The sequence below is a fragment of the Salmo salar genome, chromosome ssa15, assembly GCF_905237065.1.
Source record: "Salmo salar chromosome ssa15, Ssal_v3.1, whole genome shotgun sequence".
NCBI classification, from domain to species: Eukaryota; Metazoa; Chordata; class Actinopteri; order Salmoniformes; family Salmonidae; genus Salmo; species Salmo salar.
Window position 1 is genome coordinate 79,706,433 of NC_059456.1, and position 19,257 is coordinate 79,725,689.

Genomic DNA, 19,257 nt, shown 5'->3' on the forward strand with positions numbered 1-19,257 from the left:
AGACAGGCATGTATATGTGCTTTCTTGAACAGGGGGACCTTGCGGGCGCTGCAGGATTTCAGTCCTTCACGGCGTAGAGTGTTACCAATTGTTTTCTTGGTGACTATGGTCCAAGCTGCTTTGAGATCATTGACAAGATCCTCCCGTGTAGTTCTGGGCTAATTCCTCACCGTTCTCATGATCATTGCAACTCCACGAGGTGAGATCTTGCATGGAGCCCCAGGCCGAGGGAGATTGACAGTTCTTTTGTGTTTCTTCCATTTGCAAATAATCGCACCAACTGTTGTCACCTTCTCACCAAGCTGCTTGGCGATGGTCTTGTAGCCCATTCCAGCCTTCTGTAGGTCTACAATCTTGTCCCTGACATCCTTGGAGAGCTCTTTAGTCTTGGCCATGGTGGAGAGTTTGGAATCTTATTGATTGATTGCTTCTGTGGACAGGTGTCTTTTATACAGGTAACAAGCTGAGATTAGGAGCACTCCCTTTAAGAGTCTTTCTGATTGAGAGGGGGTCAAATACTTATTTCCCTCATTAAAATGCAAATCATTTTATAACATTTTTGACATGCGTTTTTCTGGATTTTTTTGTTGTTATTCTGTCTCTCACTGTTCAAATAAACCTACCATTAAAATTATAGACCGATAATTTCTTTGTCAGTGGGCAAACGTACAAAATCAGCAGGGGACCAAATACTTTTTTCCCTCACTGTACATATAAAGAGGGTGAAATAGTATGTAAACATTATTACTGACCAGTGTTCAATGACTATGTATAAACAGGGCAGTAGTCTAAGGTGCAGGGTAGAGAACCGGGTGGTAGCCGGATAGAACAGCGACCAAGGTTCAGGGCAAGGTACTGGGCGGAGGTCTCAATCTGTTGAAGCTTGTGAGGGTCTTGGGGGCCAAACCAATTTTTTCCAGCCTCCTGAGGTTGAAAAGGCACTGTTGCACCTTCTTCACCACGCTGTCTGTGTGAAAGGACCATTTCAGGTAGTCAGTGACGTGCACGCTGAGGAACTTGAAGCTTTTGACCCTCTCCACTGCGGCCCCGTCAATGTGGATGAGGGCGTGCTCTCTCTGTTGTGTCCTGTAGTGCACAATCAGCTCTTTTGTTTTGTTGACATTGAGATTATTTTCCTGGCTCCACCCCGCCAGGGCTCTCAACTCCTCCCTATAGGCTGTCTCATTGTTGTTGATAATCAGGCCTACCACTGTTGTGTCGTCAGCAAACTTGATGATTGAGTTGGAGACGTACGTGGCCACGCAGTCATGGGAGAACAGGGAGTACAGGAAGGGGCTGAGCACGCACCCCTGTGGGGCCCGTGTTGAGGATCAGCGTGGCGGAGGTGTTTTTGTTGCCTACGTTCACCACATGGGGGCAGCCCTTCAAGAAGTCCAGGACCCAGTTACACAGGGAGCTATGGTGTTGAAGACTGAGCTGTAGTTGATGAAGAGCATTCTTAAATACTTATTTCTCTTCTCCAGATGGAATAGGGTAGTGTGCAGTGCAATGGCGATTGCGTCGTCCGTTGATCTGGAGCGATATATTTATTGTAGTGGTTCTAGGGTGTCGGGTAAGGTGGAGGTGATACTGTCCTTAACTAGCCTTGAAAAGCACTTCATGATGACAGAAGTGAGTTCTACGGGGCGATAGTCATTTAGTTCAGTTACCTTCGGTTTCTTCGGTACAGGAACAATAGTGGAAATCTTGAAGCAATTGGGATACGGAGAGATTGAATATGTCTGTAACCACTCCAGCCAGCTGGTCTGCACATGCTGTCTGAGCCAGCAGCCTTGCGAGGGTTAACACGCTTAAATGACTTACTCACGCCAGCCACAGTGCAAGAGCGTCAGGGACCCGCGTCGGCGGATTAATGTTTTTTTTTCCTCCTTGAAGCGGGCGAAGAGGGTGTTTAGTTTGTCCGGAAGCAAGGCGTTGGTGACCGCGACGTGGTTGTCTTTCCCTTTATAATCTGTAATTGTCTGGAGCCTTTAAAAAAAATAAAGGAGAGCCGCACAAACTAGGAGCTCAGATGCAAAAATGCAATGTCCAACATTTCGACAGACAAGCTAAGCTGTCTTCATCAGGGTATAATAACAAACACTGCAGGGTGACTCGTTTATATCGTGTCAAAAGACACACACAGGTGTCTAATCATGGCCGGGTGTGGCCTGATATCATTAGCTAATTATCATATATTAAAATAGCATACAAAAAAACAAATGGATAGCGTACGATCATAGATACAACTTGGCTATATAAGCCTTCAAACATCTACAATAGCAAAATCACAATAATCACAAGAATGGCTTCAGATCAAAGTCTATGAGATTTCAAAACCATAACTCGAGACTGTCAACGAATACAATAAAGAGTTGCTGATTGAGTGAGTTCATAAGTTTACTCAGCACTATCAACACTTTTATAAGCCATAAAATGCGTGTTCTCCCTACTTCCACTTGTGCTACAACCAGCACTGCAGCTACAATGAATGAGTAGGAAAGTGTATTGATAGGCTTACGTTGTTATTATTGGCGGCTTGGGACTTTTTTTTATATCAAGCAATATTTCACTTTCTCTGGTCATAGGAGTAACAACATGAATTTTGGCATAATGCAGAAATAATGAGGTGCGACTCGATTTACGCCACCAGCTGGATGACAATTCCCCTTGCCGCTAATTGTCAGCGGAGGAAAGGTAGAGCGGAGGGATGCTGAGAAGCGGACCCTCAGTCTGCTGTTCTCTCCTTCCTCTGAGACGGACCATCAGATGCAGGCATCATCAGCCCAGTAAAAAATATATAGAAATGCTAATTATTTAAATGTATGATCACTCAGCTGTGCCTCAAGTAATACAACAACTGATCTATTACCGGTGTAACCATATAGCCTACCTCACTTTTTGAAATTAAAATTTTTAAAAAGAGGGCTGAGAAGAACAATGCATTTGCAGTGTAATTCAAGCAAAGCCAATGAGATAATGTATTGGGCCTATAGCCTACTGAACAAACCCCATTGCTACAGTAATGTTTTAATAGGTTAATGTTGCTTAGTCTTATGTTTTTAAAGTAATGTTGAAAAAAATCTGAGCGGTAGCTATCGGCTTGCATTTTGACTCTGGTGACCACAGCCCTATTTTATTTTATATATTTTTATTTAACTGGTTCCTTGATCTGATCTATAGGCTATGCTTTAAAGTAGCCTACATTGCATTGATAAGCAAATATAATCTCAGCAACTGTTCAAACAATAAACCAAACATTGTAGCTTTACTAGAACCCCCCCCCAAAGAAATATTGGTAAAAGCAGCTGTGAGATATGCTTTTTTTCCTGTGACCAAAACATGACATTTGGCATATTAAACTGGGATAAAGTTGTAGGTTACTCTGGCAAGTAAAGAATATGTCCAGGGTACATTTAATTATAAATCTGATCAATGCACATTGGGGAGATGTGGGAAGCTAAAAGTCTAGCTCTTTTGCTGTTTTTAGCTAGCAAGCAAGCTGCTAGCGGTGTAGCCTACAGCAAACTGGCAGGCACAAAACGAGGTAATAAAAAACAAACATTCATTACATGTAACTACACTGAACAAAAAAAATTGTGCAACATGCAACAATTTCTCAGTTACAGTTCATTTATGGAAAATAGTAAATTGAAATAAATTAATTAGGCCATAATCTATGGATTTCACATGACTGGAAATACAGATATGCATCTGTTGGTCACAGAGCAGGTAAGGGCATGGATCAGAAAACCAGTCAGTGCCTGGTGTGACCACCATTTGTCTCATGTAGTGCGACATCTCCTTAGCATTGAGTTGATCTGGCTGTTGACTGCGGCCTGTGGAATGTTGTCCCACTCCTCTTCAAAGGCTGTGCGAAGTTTCTGGTTATTGGAGGAAACTGGAACACGCTATTGTACACGTCAATCCAGAGCATCCCAAACATGCTCAATGGGTGACATGTCTGGTGAGTACGCAGGCCATGGAAGAACTGTGCCATTTTCTAGAATTGTGTACAGATCCTTGCGACATGAGGCCATGCATTATCATGATGAAACATGAGGCGATGGCGGCGGATGACAACGGGCCTCAGGATCTCATCATGATATCTCTATGCCTTCAAATTGCCATCGATAAAATGTAATTGTGTTCGTTGTCTGTAGCTTATGCCTGCCCATACCATAACCCCACCATGGGGCACTCTGTTCACAACGTTGACAATAGCAAACCGCTCGCCCACATGACACCATACACTCTGTCTGCTATCTACCCGGTACAGTTGAAACCGGGATTAACCCGGGAAGAGCACACTTCTCCAGCCTGCCAGTGGCCATCGAAGGTGAGCATTTTCCCACTGAAGTCAGTTGCGACTCCTAACTGCAGTCAGGTCAAGACCCTGGTGAGGACGACGAGCACGCAGATGAGCTTCCCTGAGACGGTTTCTGACAGTTTGTACAGAGATTCTTTGGTTGTGCAAACCCACAGTTTCATCAGCTGCCCGGGTGGCTGGTCTCTGACAATCCTGCTGGTGAAGAAGCCGGATGTGGAGGTCCTGGGCTGACATGGTTACACGTGGACTGCGGTTGTGAGGCAGGTTGGACGTACTGACAAATAATCTAAAATGGCAATGGAGGCGGCTTATGGTAGAGAAATTAACATTCAATTCTCTGGCAACAGCTCTGGTGGACATTCCTGCAGTCAGCATACCAACTGCACGCTCCCTCAAAACTTGAGACATCTGTAACATTATGTTGTGACAAAACTGCACATTTTAGAGAGGCCTTTTATTGTCCCCAGCTCAAGGTGCACCTGTGTAATGTTCATGCTGTTTAAATAAGCTTATTAATGTGATACATGCGTCAGGTGGGTGGATTATCTTGGCAAAGGAGAAATGTTCACTAACAGGGATGTAAACAAATTTGTGCACAAAATCATATGGGAAATTTCAGGGAACTTTTATTTCAGTTTATGAAACATGGGACCAACACTTTACATGTTGTGTATATATTGTTGTTCAGTATATTATTAAAATATGCAGTTGGTTTTCATTGGAATGAGCTAACAATGGTGCTGTTTTAAATGGGATTCTTCTTTGCTTTTACCACAAACATTAAGAAAACAACAATCTCTGCTAGCAGATACCCATAGACTGTTCATCTGACTCTGGGGGAAGTAGATAAAGGCCCTCATTTCGAAAATCCCAAAGCATCCCTTTAATGGACAGGCTAATTCTGTGGTAAATGAACACTGATCCACAAGGGGTGCTCAGAGCAACGGGGTTAATAACCCAGCCAGACGCAATCAAACGCTGCTTTAGGCCCAAACTAATCCTTGTCTCAGCCTCTGTTTGGGCTCTTGTCAGTGTTGCCATGTTTTGCAGCACGGAGCAGGCAGGCACTCCAGGAGGCTAGCTGTCTGAGACTTACTGGGCAGCGCTGTTAAATCTCAGCTTAATATCAGGGATCCTAACAACAATAACAGTAGTTGCGTCTCAAATAGCACCTTAATTCCTATATAGTGCACTACTTTCAACCAGGGCCCATAGGGCTCTGGTCAAAAGTAGTGCACTATGTAGGGAATAGTGTGGCATTTGGGACACAACTAGTGCCATCTGAAGTCTGGACTGTCTATAGAACAGGGATGTGACATTTGAAATAAGTCGCTACAAGCAGAGCAGCCTAAATGCGTCATAAACAGAGGAATTGCTTCAAGATCCATTTGCGATTATCCACCAAGCATCTTCTGCATGCATGCGTGACTGAGTTTGTGTGAGAGACAAGAACACAGCTACTCAGGAGCTTTCTGACACTGCCTACTCCCCTTACACTCAACCCTTAGCTGCCAGGGATCACAGCCAGGGATTAGTGTGCAATACGATAGGCCTTCGCATGTGACGGGGTCAGGAAGGCCACAGGGCTCCACGGTGCAGCGTCCCAATGATGATACATTTGAGCCCTTTCCACACATCATGTCTGTCCGTTTAACCTGTTATTAAAGTCACTCACAATGTCTGATTGTTCAGAAATAGTATGCTTGTACAGTGGGCCTGGGATAGAAGCCAAATAGGAGCGATAGAATTTGACTTGGGAATTGGCATTGAGTGAAGTTCGGACTCATTCAATAAACCAAATCATGTTGTAGGCAGGGTTGATGGGCAGAAATGGCTTAGCTTGAATTCTCTGAGTTATCTTAGACCTAAGTCCATCTCATAAGCAAAGTGTCAGAAACAAAAGTCCTGCATGCACACTGGCAGCTTGATTGCCAACATCAAGGCCGTTCTCTGCGGCCGAGCAGGTCCAGGCATGGACCAGTAACACATTCACATAGGGCCTAGGCCCTCTCTTCCATTTGGGAAGTGAACAGAGCTGCAGGTCAATTCCAATTGATCAGACAACTTCTCATGAAAACATTCTCTTAAAATCAGCACTTGATCACCAACTCCTGCTTGCTGTAACAATCCCTTCTATGGTTGTGAAAACAAGCCCTACGTAGCACATCAAGGAAATTGCTTTCATAAAATGCAGGCTTGTTTTGAAAAAGGACCTCAACTGGAGAGGGTCATACGATGTAGGCCTGGCTGTGGAGGGCTCCATCTAGCCCAGGGATGGGCAACTTTGATGGGGGTGGGGGAGTACAAAAATACTGAACTCTTCATGAGGGGCCGCAGTGGCGTGGGTCTGCGTACCCACATCCCCACCCGCGAGCAAAAATTTTCGCAGCCCCCCTCGTGACAGCGAAGAGGAACATTATACGTTTTAAAGTACATTTCCTGCAATTGTGCACATTTTGCCATGTGGCGTAGACAAAATGTGACGGTTTTAAAGCAAGTTTGCTGCAATTCTACACATTTTGCTATGGGGCAGAGAAGACTTTGCAATTGTATAACTAATTTCATGCAATTCTACTAATTTTGTCATGGGGCGGAGAGAAAAATGTGCCGTTCTTAATATAGTAACCAATGATCAGTGGACCCCATCCCGGTCGATAACTCGACCATGCTACTAGTTTAGATAGTTGACCCCTAGACTAACTTACCAATCTAAAACAAAAATGCTGATTGAGTGACTGCTGATGCACAACCAAATTTCAAAATAGCACCTTGTGTATTCTAACTCTCAACAGTAAGTTGAAACCCCGACTGAGTTCCACGCAAAAAAAGATATACATATTGTTTATTTGTTTGGTGAAATTGGTCTGCGGCCTACAAAAGGGGGGCCGCATGCGGCACATGAGCCACCAATTGCCCATCCCTGATCTAGGCTACTGTATATCTGCAGCAGGCTGCTTTTGTGACTACTGGCTAGGCTACCTCTTCACATTTGCAGTCCAACAACAATGGCTACAGTATTTGAAGACAATGGTGATGAACTGGATTGTGAAAATATGATTGATAAGTAGGTCATGTCTTGTTATCACCATGTGAGGCATGAATTAATATAATTCTATAAAATGATATCATTATGACTAAGTCTGTGTTGATAAGCTAAGTGGAAGGGCCTACAAACAGCAGAAAACTAGAAATATTGTGTGTCAACTTGACTAATTAATGTGACTGTGTCAATTAACCTGAGTAAAAATGTGCCTGCCCTTTTTCCATGATCGCTTTTGATTTGATTTATTAGGATCCCCATTAGCAGACGCCAATGGCGACAGCTAGTCTTACTGGGGTCCGACACATAACAAAAAATACATCACAGACAAAATACTTTACAATTTCCATACATGTAAAACCATCAACATGTAGTGTCTGTGCATCTACCAGTTACACATACATCAGTACATACTACATACACACAAGTTGGTCTTCATCAAATAAAGAATTTCAGAGACGAAGTAGGACTACTGCATTACGAAATACACTGCAAAGCTTTTTCCTCTTGCTCTACACAACCTCTAAGGAATTGAGACAGAAGTGGCAGCAGTAATCTGGTCCCACTGGGACAATGCTGTGAGATCTGAAAGAGCCAAAGCTGTCTGGCACCTATTAAACAATGATATAGATAAATAATAAAATCATTTCTGCAATCAGTGCCACCTCTACAAAAGGAATGGCATAGGCTATTACTGCCATGGTAAGATCTAGGCTGATACTACCAGTATTAGAGAAGACATTTTAGGGGGAAATGACAGCAACAGGACAATTTGAACCAACCACGCAGTTACACTGAAAAGGCATCTGCAGCATACAGTCTACTAGGTCCAAGCATCATCCTCCTAGTTCAGTACTTTCAGCAAGTCCAACACCTTATGGTGGTGGACTGAGGCCACTGTCCACTTTACACTAGGTTTGGTGTTGTATGTACGAGTAGCCTACTTGTACTTGATAACAGCACCTGCCCTGGCATAATGAGGGGGGGGGCGAGAGGGAGGGCAGGGCAAGGGTCCTAATCTGGTTCCAAACCCCAGACACACAGGGGAATGTGCAGACTAAGAGAGCCATACGGTTCAACCAAGTTCACACGTTTCCAAGAGAATCTCAAGCCCCTGTCCGTAGCCTGCCCTAACACCCACTCCCTACACCACTCGTCAATGCTCCACTGCAGGCAATATGCCAGCTTCACAGCTGAATGTGTTGTCAGCCATCTGCCAGTTGGGGAAATAAGACCTTGCAAGGCTGAGCACAATGCTCTCATGGGTGTGGAGAGAGACTAAAATAGCCTACAGAAGTCAATGTGATGAGGTTTTAGAAGTAGAAGAGGTAGCCTAGCTAGGTAGAGCGCTTTATTTTTAAATGCACCAACATAACATTATTACTGTTGGCTATTATATTATTGAAAATAATGTAGGAAAGTGGAAAAAGGACAATTTCATTTATAACAATAGGGTTGACTGTATATATAGAAATAGGTTGAGCATTAAAGTCAGTAACTCTTATTATTTTAATTATGTTGCAAATATAACAACTCATACCCAACACATCCCCAGTTTTTGTTCGATTCAAGACCCCTTGTTTGATATCAGGACGTATATCACCGATAACGTTACGTCCGGAATGTTGAAACATTCAAACAATAAGCTACAACAGACGAGGCGAAGCGAGAGGGTTTACTCTGGCCAAAATCTGTCCACGAAAAATAGACCACGAAGTGAGTCAACAAAAAATATAATTGCTAATTTGCTACGTGAGGCTTATTTGATAGAATATATAACCTCTATATAATAGATCATCTTTGGCTATAAGAAATGTTAAGAGGAAATCACAGAAAACTCCTAAGCTCCATTTTCCTGACAGGGATAACGTAAATGTTTTGTACACATGGTATTGAGTGTAAAACGAACACTACAATGGTTATAGCTAGCCATTAGTTACTTGGTTGTTACTGTTGCAGCATACCAAGTGTAACATTGTAGCTTGTTAGCGAGCTAGCCAGCAATCACTCAACGCCGTTTCCTGTCTCCCAGTATAGCTTGGTCGGTTGCTATTAACTGACGAACTCGTGGATCGTTGCAAATCCCCTCATGCAAACCAGGACTGAAAGCATTGGAAATATATTACGAAACCCACACTACTTACTAACGTGCAAACTTTATATATGTCTGTAACAACAGAGCTTCCCTTTGCCACCAAATAATGCTAACAGCACTAGGCTCGAGACAAAAGCCTTGTGAATGAAGTTCCTATGCTATGGGGGGTGCAATTCCATCCAGGTACCGCTAGCCGATTGTAAGTATTCAACGGAGTAAATGCAATATTTCTAACAATACAACGTCCCCCAAACTCGGAGGAGAATTACCCGACGTCAGAACATTTTACATTTGAGCTTACCCCTCCTGGTCCAGTTTTCCTTTCTTCTGTGTTTTATTTTAATGGTGTGTTGTTTTACGAAGGCGTCCTGTTCCGGGGTCACATCCCTCCAGTTGGGAATCTAGTGTAAACCCTCCAGTTGGAGCTGCGTGGTGGAGCTGTTTTACTTCCAGGCGACCACTAGGGGAGCCGTCCGCCCAAAATGTAATTTTGTGACTGACTTTTGTAAATGCATAATTTTGTTATTTACATTTAAGTAATTTATAGACAGGTTAGTTGACGTCATGAAAACTATGCGCAAGCTTCAATGGGGAAGAAGACCGTGTGTTGTGATTCTGGATGGCAAGATGGATAGCGACAAGCTGTCATGTCAGCTAGTTGGGGGTTCAGCAGCAAAGCTAATGAAACCCTATTGTATTTATTGCCATTTATTATTATACTGGTTCCGTCAATTTGGTAAAAAAAATCTAATTCCCGTGAATTTTGCATGATGGTCAAGGACCATGGGACACACCCTCTCATGCGATGCCAATTGGCCACATGGTGGCGCTATAACAAACAATTGAAAATGGAAACTATGAAAGCGAACGCCCCCCATGCTGTGTGTCCTAGAGTCATGATTTTCGGTACATAGGTCCCTCTGCTCACAAGGAACACATTTGCTATAGGACCAATAAGGTCTGCCATGAAGGATTTTCCGCCATTTAGAATTGTGTGAAAAACATTCAAAATGCTATTCCTCTAGCACCGAATGACGGATCTGCACAAAACGTGATATATAGTATCTATAGACCAAGGTCTCGCAACGCAATATTTTCCAGGCTAACATCTCAAACGACATGACTGCTATTGATCAATAAACATTCACGTGGGCGTGGTCTGAAACATAAATGTATATCAATCTGATATGGATTTTCGTATTGTAACAAAACTTGGTACAAAAGTTCCAAACACTGAAGACTCAAAATAAGCTGGCACATTCAGATGGACCACATGGTGGCGCTATAAAGGGCACATGTTTATAACTCTTGGTCAATTTGACTCAGGATTAACTTTGGCACACATGCTCAGGGATGTGTCTAGCTAACCTGTAAACTATAGTTCAGTTTGGCTGCATGGTGGCGCAGTTGGACAGAAAAAAACATTTGTGCAAACTCATTGGCTTATAGTGGCCATATTGTTTCAGCTAGTCTTGGAAAATATTGTTTTAAGATGTGCATCCATCGATGCGATGCACAAAATGTGTCACTCAGTCCAGCGGTTCTGGAGAAGATATTTAAAGTAGTCAATATCATACAAAATAGTCAAAAATAGATCAAAAGCATATTGCATGATCAGTTTGATTTTGAGTTCTGATATTGGCCAAGTGTGGTTAGCAGCACAGAAGTAGCTCATCATAGGGTGATGTCCAATTTGTCCTAATGGTGGCACAGTAGGCCCACAGCTGAATCCCAGAATTGCTGCTTGCAGCTTTATTTTATATCTTGTTCTTGATTAGATACCATGTCTTGTTTTGATGTGTTGATTAGATAAAAAGCAGGGATACATTTCCAGCCAATCCAGTATACTTGTGAGCACAAGGTTAATGGGAAATTAACTATGGTTCTCAAATTCCTATTTTTTTCAGAATAAGTCTATGCACATGTTCAGAGCCCTTGTCATAAATAAAAATATATTTGATCATAAAAAGATGCTGCAATTAAAAGCTTGAAATGATAATGATATTGATGATAATGATGGCCGTAATAATAATAAAGACACAGTCATGTATTTCACAGCACATAAAGATTATCAATAGCGAAAACCAAAAAGGCACATATGCCTAACAAAGACATCTTGCTCCACACTGGCCTTTAAAAATATATGGGTATTCTGGAACACCCTTAAAGCAGTTCTCTCCAACCCTGTTCCTGGAGAGCTACACTCCTGTAGGTATTTAATCCAACCCGTTGCGGGAGATTAGGGTTGGAGAAAAAAACTACAGGACGGTAGTTTTTAAAGGATCACTTTACTCAAAAATGATTGGTAATTTATTCATTATTCCACTGTTAAAGGTCCAATGCAGATGTTTTTATCTCAATATCAATCCTTTCTGGGTAACAATTAAATACCTTACTGTGATTGTTTTCAATTAAAGTAGTCAAAAAGAAACAAAAATTGCTTCTTAGCAAAGTGCAATTTCTCAAGTAAGAATTTTGTTAGGACTGTCTGGGAATGGGGCGTTAAAAACAGAAAACTAGATGTTATTGGCAGAGAAATTTGGACTAATTAACCTGGTGATGTCACCAGGCAGGCCAAAACGCCATCCCACCATAACAGGCTGACATTTCAGGTGGTCTTTTCAAACTAGAAGGGAATTTTCATAATTTTCCCAGTATTATTCCAACCTCAGTGTGAAAATATATTTCAAATCTTGTTTTTGACTACACCCCCCAAATGTTGCATGTCAGCAGTCAAGTTTCCAAGATAAACGCATACATCACAGTTTTTACTCTGTACTGAAAGTGCTCCATCTTGAAAAGTTGACTGCTGACATGCAAATACAAGAGATGGGATTGTGGACTAATGAACAAAATACTAAAACATAGTAATTTATTAAAATATCAATTTAACTGGCTATATTAACATTCAGTGCAGATATTACTGAGCAGGTTAAGCAATGGAATGCATATAAAAGCTCTTCTTCAATTCATGCTTTTCAGTGTTCCACACAGCAATGCCCTATGTTTTACAACTCACCCTTGTTTGCAATCTGCAACAACAGAAAATACATGGACATACAAGATAAATCAATTAAATAGGCACCAGTGTTCAATAGCAACTCTTCCTCCCCACACATCCTATGGTTAAAACAATCATTAGTGGATTCTGTCCACAGTATACTCTGATCAGGAGAGAATAGATACAGAATGCATAATTCAATGACAAATGTACATTAATACAGTAATATCATGGTTTGTTTTCACAGAACATCAGTCACTCTACACAGCATTGGGCACAGTATTGACACAGTAATTTGAGATGAGAGCGATAAAGCCCGCTAGGTATGTACAGTATTCTTTTCTAGAATAATTTTCTCAAGCACAAAAGTAAAAGGCATAGATAGGCACATAGGTCAGGACTGCCACTGGGGACAACATACAGTGCATATCTGAAAGCTAAAACATACAGAACCGTCCCTGCATTTTCTTCAAGGTATTGTAGATCAATTCAACTGATCTATCATGAGAATCTACCCTACATCATTTCACAGCATGTAGCAGGTAGCTTATGTATAATGACACCACATAGAGACATTTAAGAGCGACAATTGAGATAAAGAGCTATGGCTTATTATACATTTATTATAGACTCAAACTTGTGGTCTTGGTCTGAAGAACTGCTCAAGATCACTTGGTCCAGGGATCACTGTCCAAGTTTTCGGCTTGAGTCCTGGCACCAGTGTATGGGTCTGGGTCTCGCGTAATAGTCTCTGACAAGACCGTATGAATATCAACTCCTGAGTTAAATGGCCAAGCAGCAGTGACCTAAAATCCTGGCCGGCAAAACGTCTTGCTTTACTTATGTAGGAGCAGGGCTGGAATGCAATGTTGAAGGAAATATACTCTTAACTCCATCTCTGTTACAAACAACAGACTGGGGTATCTCATTCCACAAGGTATAAAACATTACAGATGGCAAAATCTCATACATACACAATAGACAAATAAGGCCGTATTCCATAACATTATCATGGCAAAACCTAAAAAGTACCTTTACAAAGAAAGCTTGATTCTTTGTACAAAAACCTTTAACACACTTTCAAGATTTTAAATACAGTGAGCACCGAAAGTATTGGGACAGTGACAAATTGTTTCATTTTTGGCTCTGTACTCCAGCACTTTGGATTTGAAATTAGGCAATGACTACGAGGTTAAAGTGCAGACTGTCTGCTTTAATTTGAGGGTATTTTCATCCATATTGGGTGAACTGTTTAGAAATTACAGTATTTTCTATACAAGTCCCCCAATTTTAAGGGACAAACAGTATTGGGACAAATTCACTTGTGTTTTTAAGTAGTAAAAAAAAAAGTATTTGGTCCCATATTCATAGCACACAATGACAACATCAAGCTTGTGACTCTACACATTTGTTGGAGGCCCTTGCTGTTTGTTTTGGTTGTGTTTCAGATTATTTTGTGCCCAATAGAAATTGATGGTAAATAATGTAGAGTCATTTTGGAGTCACTTTTATTGTAAATAAGAATAGTGTTTCTAAACACTTCTACATTAATGTGGATTGCTACCATGATTACGGATAATTCTGAATGAATCATGACTAATGATGAGTGAGAAATTTACAGATGCACAAATATCATACAAATATCATCCCCCCCAAATACATTATTTCCCATTCATTTCTAATAGGGGCACAAAATAATCTGAAACACAACAAAAACAAACAGCAAATGCATCCAACCAATTTGTAGTCACTGCGTGCTACGAATATGGGACCGACTACTTCACTTTTTACTACTTAAATACACATAAGTTAATTTGTCCCAATACTTTTGGGTCCCCTAAAATGGGGGGACTATTTACAAAAGTGCTGTAATTTGTAATATATGGATGAAGATACCCTCAAATTAAAGCTGACAGTATGCGCTTTAACCTCAGTCATTGTATAATTTCAAATCCAAAGTGCTGGAGTACAGAGCCAAAACAGCAAAACAACGTGTCACTGTATCAATACTTTTGGAGCTCACTGTACAGCAGAGGATATATTTCAATGAAAATAATAACATTCAAAAGTAAAAAAATAAAAAATAAAAATCATAGAATGAATGTAAACCGCATGAAACACTTGAGGTCCTACGTACCTCTCTCTGGCCTGGTCATTTAAGTATTTTCACTGCAAACAACTTATCAAGTCATTTAATCAATGGCATCATCATTAATCAATCTCCTATTACAGTATTTCACATATAATTTAACTCCTCTCTCTTACTACTCTCCTGACAATATGTTGATACATTGTTTCATTAGGCATTATTACGTTGTTTGCTCCCAATTTGGTTTGAGATCGTCACTTTCAGGGCGCTGTTCATGTGGTGATAGGTCTGGTTGACACGGGGCGTGCCCACGTGCAAATGATTTTCAACGCTATACTGTCTGTATGATACAGTAACAATGGCAATTACTCCAGATGAAATGTGACTGTCAACAAGTACTTGCAGTTTTGCATCAGTTCATAAACCATAAGCATGACTGCCAGTCAGGTGTAAACATCTGTAAAACATTGCCAAATGCTCTTATTTTACGACAAAGACTTCAGTGCATTTTCATTCCATTTGGCTGAAAACCCTGATCAGATCGACAAATCAGGGGTATTAAGGTTCAGAACGCTTCTCCGGGCAGTGGCTTTTATTCAAAGTCTGCTATCTTTGGCTAGAGAGTGCATCATCCAGTTCACCTTGGTCTTCCAGCTCTCTCTCAGAGCTTCGTTAAACTTCACTTTGAAATTCTTCAGCGCTTCTTCCTCCGATTTCCCCAAAGCCAATGAGTCCTTAGAAAAGGGTGAGACAAGAACAACAATATCAGAAGGATGATGGATGTACCTTTACCATTAAAAACAACTCACATTACTATATTGGTAATCATCATCAATATTAATTTCATGATCATTAGATTATCATCATCATTGTTAGCAAGGTCCCTGCCACCACCACCATCAACAATCACTATCATTGAGGTCCTTGCAACCAACATCATCATCACCATTATCATCAATCGCACTAGTCATCGACATCATCACCATCATTAGTAGCTGCAGACGTATCCTTGTAACCATCACCAAATCATAACCATATTTTGAAAAGGACACTGATCTCAGGTGTAGGACCTTGCATAGACGTTATCTGACTACTGTGGCTAAAACGAGAGGAACTAACAAGTGTAAAATAACATAAATCATTGTGTGTGTAGGAGTGATGTACTACAGTATGCATAATGCTCCGTTCAACATATCCGGCAATAAAAGGAGGCGCTCCTCTCACCTTTAGGTACTGGATGTCCTTGAAGGAGCTCAGCTCAGGCAGTCCGGCTGCTTTCATCATGGCAAACAGGTTAACAAACAGAGTCCCATTGCGACACAAGATCTTATAGGCCTGCTCACAGCACTCTCTGAACCTGTTGGTGGCACAATACGGAAGGTACCACACCATTATCATGGAGCTTCAGGATCACCGTAAAATAAGTATGCATGGTTATATAAGTACGTATAAGTAAAAGTATTCACAGTTGGGTGCTAACAAATCACCAATACTATGAGATTGACAAATACATTAAGATGACTGGATGTGCCCCCTATAGTCTCTGATTTGGAGTAAAAACTAAACAAATGGAATTATATGACTACAGTGACCGATTCGTAAAACATCATATTTCTTTCTCTTTTATTTTTTATCTTGGCACAACTCTATATTAACAGAGACAATACAGTGTTGGATATGAACAATATATAATACAATATAAATACAATACAATATAATACTATACAACATAATATATGCCATTTAGCAGACGGTTTTATCCAAAGAGCCTTACAGTCATGCGTGCATACATTTTTCGTATGGTTGGCCACAGCGGGAATTGAACACACGATAGGAGATGGATTGATTTCATGTTTTACCTTTCAAACTTCTCACTGTTGTTGGTCCTCCCTTGTTGGATGACGTGGACAAAGTCATACGTCAGAATAAAAGGCACACGTTCCCTGTTGATCCCAAATTTGCTCTTGAAGTTTCCCAGAAAGTGCCCAAAGTCAATGTGGAACAGCTAAAAGAGAAAAAAATAGGGAAGTCAAGCAGGAGATTAACAGAAGTTTTCCACACCATCCAAACATTATTATGAAAAATCATTATTCGAGATTCCATTGTAGCTGCAGGCAAATTAGGTCTTAAAAATGGATCATATTAAATATGTTGGTAACACAAGCATAATAACTCATGAGCAACCCATTAAATGTGAATAAACTGGATGATCTCTGCTTGAGACTATTCTACCAACGGGACATTAAAGAATGTAATATCTTGTTTAACCGAGTCGTGGCTGAACGATGACGCAGATAATATTCAGTTGGCTGGGTTGTCCGTGCATTGACAGAACAGCTACGTCTGGTAAGTCGACGGGTGGTGGTGTGTGTCTATTTGTCAATAACATTTGGTGCGCGATTTCTAATATTAAGGAGGTCTCGAGGTATTGCTCGCCTGAGGTAGAGTACCTCATGATAAACTGTAGACCACACTATCTACCATATTTTTTATAGCCGTCTATTTACCACCACAAACGGATGCTGGCACTAAGACTGCACTCAACGAGCTGTATAAGGCCATAAGAAAACAATAAAATGCTCATCCAGAAGCGGCACTCCTAGTGGTCGGGGACTGTAATGCAGGCAAACTTAAATCCGTTTTACCTCATTTCTACCAGCATGTGCAACCAGAGGAAAAAAAAAAAAACTCTAGACCACCTTTACTCCACACACAGAGATGCATACAAAGCTCTCCCTTTCCCTCCATTTGGCAAATCTGACCATAATTCTATCCTGATTCCTGCTTACAAGCAAAAACTAAAGCAGGAAGTACCAGTGAGATGGTTTGGGATGAGTTGGATCGCAGAGTGAAGGAAAAGCAGCCAACAAGTGCTCAGCATGTCTGGGAACTCCTTCAAGACTGTTGGAAAGGCATTCCAGGTAAAGTTGGTTGAGAGAATGCCAAGAGTGTGCAAAGCTGTCATCAAGGCAAAGGGTGGCTACTTTGAAGAATATAAAATATAAAATATATTTAGATTTGTTCAACACTTTTTTTGGTTACTACATGATTCCATATGTTATTTCATTGTTTTGACATCTTTTCTACAACGTAAAAAATAATAAAAATAAAGAAAAACCCTGGAATGAGTAGGTGTGTCCAAACTTTTGACTGGTACTGTATGTTTTGATTTTTAATACATTGTATGGCTGCATGATGCAATTAATGATGAATAGAAAAAAGTCACTTTAATGGCATGAACTCTGCTCTGTTTTTTTGTGCAGCCTGTAGACACTACATCAGTCATTCATTCACAATTTGACAAGGACTTGATAATGCCTAGAATTTCACGGCAGCATCCCCTTTGTGTGGCCGTAATGCACCTTAAAAAAAATCTATGCCTTTTGCGGCCAGTGACCGTTGTGCCCTTGTCCCTGAGTGCTGCGTACTCCATGTGATCAGATCTTTCTCACAGGCTACAAGTGAAGAGACACATTGGGGATGCAACTACGCACGTGCTTATTCAATTCTGAGGTGCATAGAGAAATTGGAAGAACTGTCCACATTTACTTTTCGTCAGCCAACAAGATGAGTAGGCCCTAACGAACAGCAAAAGCACTAGCAATCTACTATCCCCATAGCACAAAAATCGAACTTTTCAATTCTGTGCAATAAATAAATATTCCAAACAGTCTGGGACAGTTGTGGGATGCGATAGATCCCAAATTAATACAACCACTAGCATCAAAACAACTTTTTTATGCAATGTGGCTGACGCAACAGATCAGAACGTTTAGCTCAAAATGTTGATAAACTATTAGACTATATCTTAAAATTACAAGAGTAGCAATGCGCACATGGTAGTCAGCTATAAGCGCAAATGTTCCATTAGCGGAAAACACCATTATCAAAAGTCACTGCAAATGCAATTATACATGTAATGCTAATATTATAAAGGTGCATTTTTATGGTAAAAATGATCTTCCCCAAACTTGAAACTCAGCGCTGTTTATCGATACCAGTTAGGCTTGTAAAACGGATTCATATGCTTAATTTTAAGAAGTTGTGGCCACTTTAGTTGTGATACAAACCTCATTAAAACATATAGGCCTATGGGCTAGGCCACATGAGGTGTGCGACAATGATTACAAAAAGTAAAAAAAAAAAAATACATTGTTTCTTATGCTGGGCATCATAATATATAATTCACAATTGATAGGCTAATATTGTCACCTATCAGACTATTCTTGATTTCATCTTGTCTTCACATATACTAAATAATATATGTGTGAAATTTGTTTTGATTTAGAATGGACCATTATCATGCACCTGTATCGAAACGGGCAGCGAAAAAAATACATGTCATCTATGCACTTAAGTAGCGAATGGAGGACGATTTTCCCCGTAGTTTATTTTCATGCCAGCCAGGTAGGCTATACTCCTGTTGTAAATATAAGCAATGTGCTTAGTATTAGGAAAATTGAGAAATAAATATAGTAGGCCTAGCCTATAGAAAGCTGATGGGATCCTCGTCTTTTTATTAGCGGCCATCACTCTGTTTTCTCCCGCAATTGCATAGCCTATAGAAATGTTGCGCAATGGACTCTCATGAAGTGTTTGATTAGATTTTCAAATACATTTGCATTGATGTCAGCGTGATTAGAGGGACAATTGAGTGCAGAGTAACAGGCAGTTAAGCAAGTTTGGTAGGGTACTAATGACC

The 19,257-nt window shown here is 40.8% G+C and overlaps 2 protein-coding genes across 7 annotated transcripts in view; both read right to left on the bottom strand.

Moving 5' to 3' along the window:
* Window positions 1–9,846, bottom strand: part of ctnnbip1 (catenin, beta interacting protein 1) — a 32,208-nt gene extending 22,362 nt beyond the window's left edge. Inside the window, 1 exon segment of the mRNA NM_001139923.1 lies at window positions 9,767–9,846. The gene's annotated coding sequence lies outside the window, so the exon portion shown is untranslated.
* A 2,474-nt stretch (window positions 9,847–12,320) lies between these two features.
* The window catches only part of pik3cd (phosphatidylinositol-4,5-bisphosphate 3-kinase, catalytic subunit delta), a 62,040-nt gene continuing 55,103 nt past the window's right edge, over window positions 12,321–19,257 (bottom strand). For all 6 annotated transcript variants that reach the window (XM_014145771.2, XM_014145770.2, XM_014145773.2 and 3 more), the window contains 3 exons: window positions 16,415–16,560; window positions 15,780–15,912; window positions 12,321–15,289 (listed from right to left, as the gene is read on the bottom strand). In XM_014145771.2, the coding sequence (XP_014001246.1) occupies window positions 15,152–15,289; window positions 15,780–15,912; window positions 16,415–16,560 (417 nt within the window). In that variant the 3' untranslated portion in view covers window positions 12,321–15,151. The remainder of the gene's footprint in view (window positions 15,290–15,779; window positions 15,913–16,414; window positions 16,561–19,257) is intronic.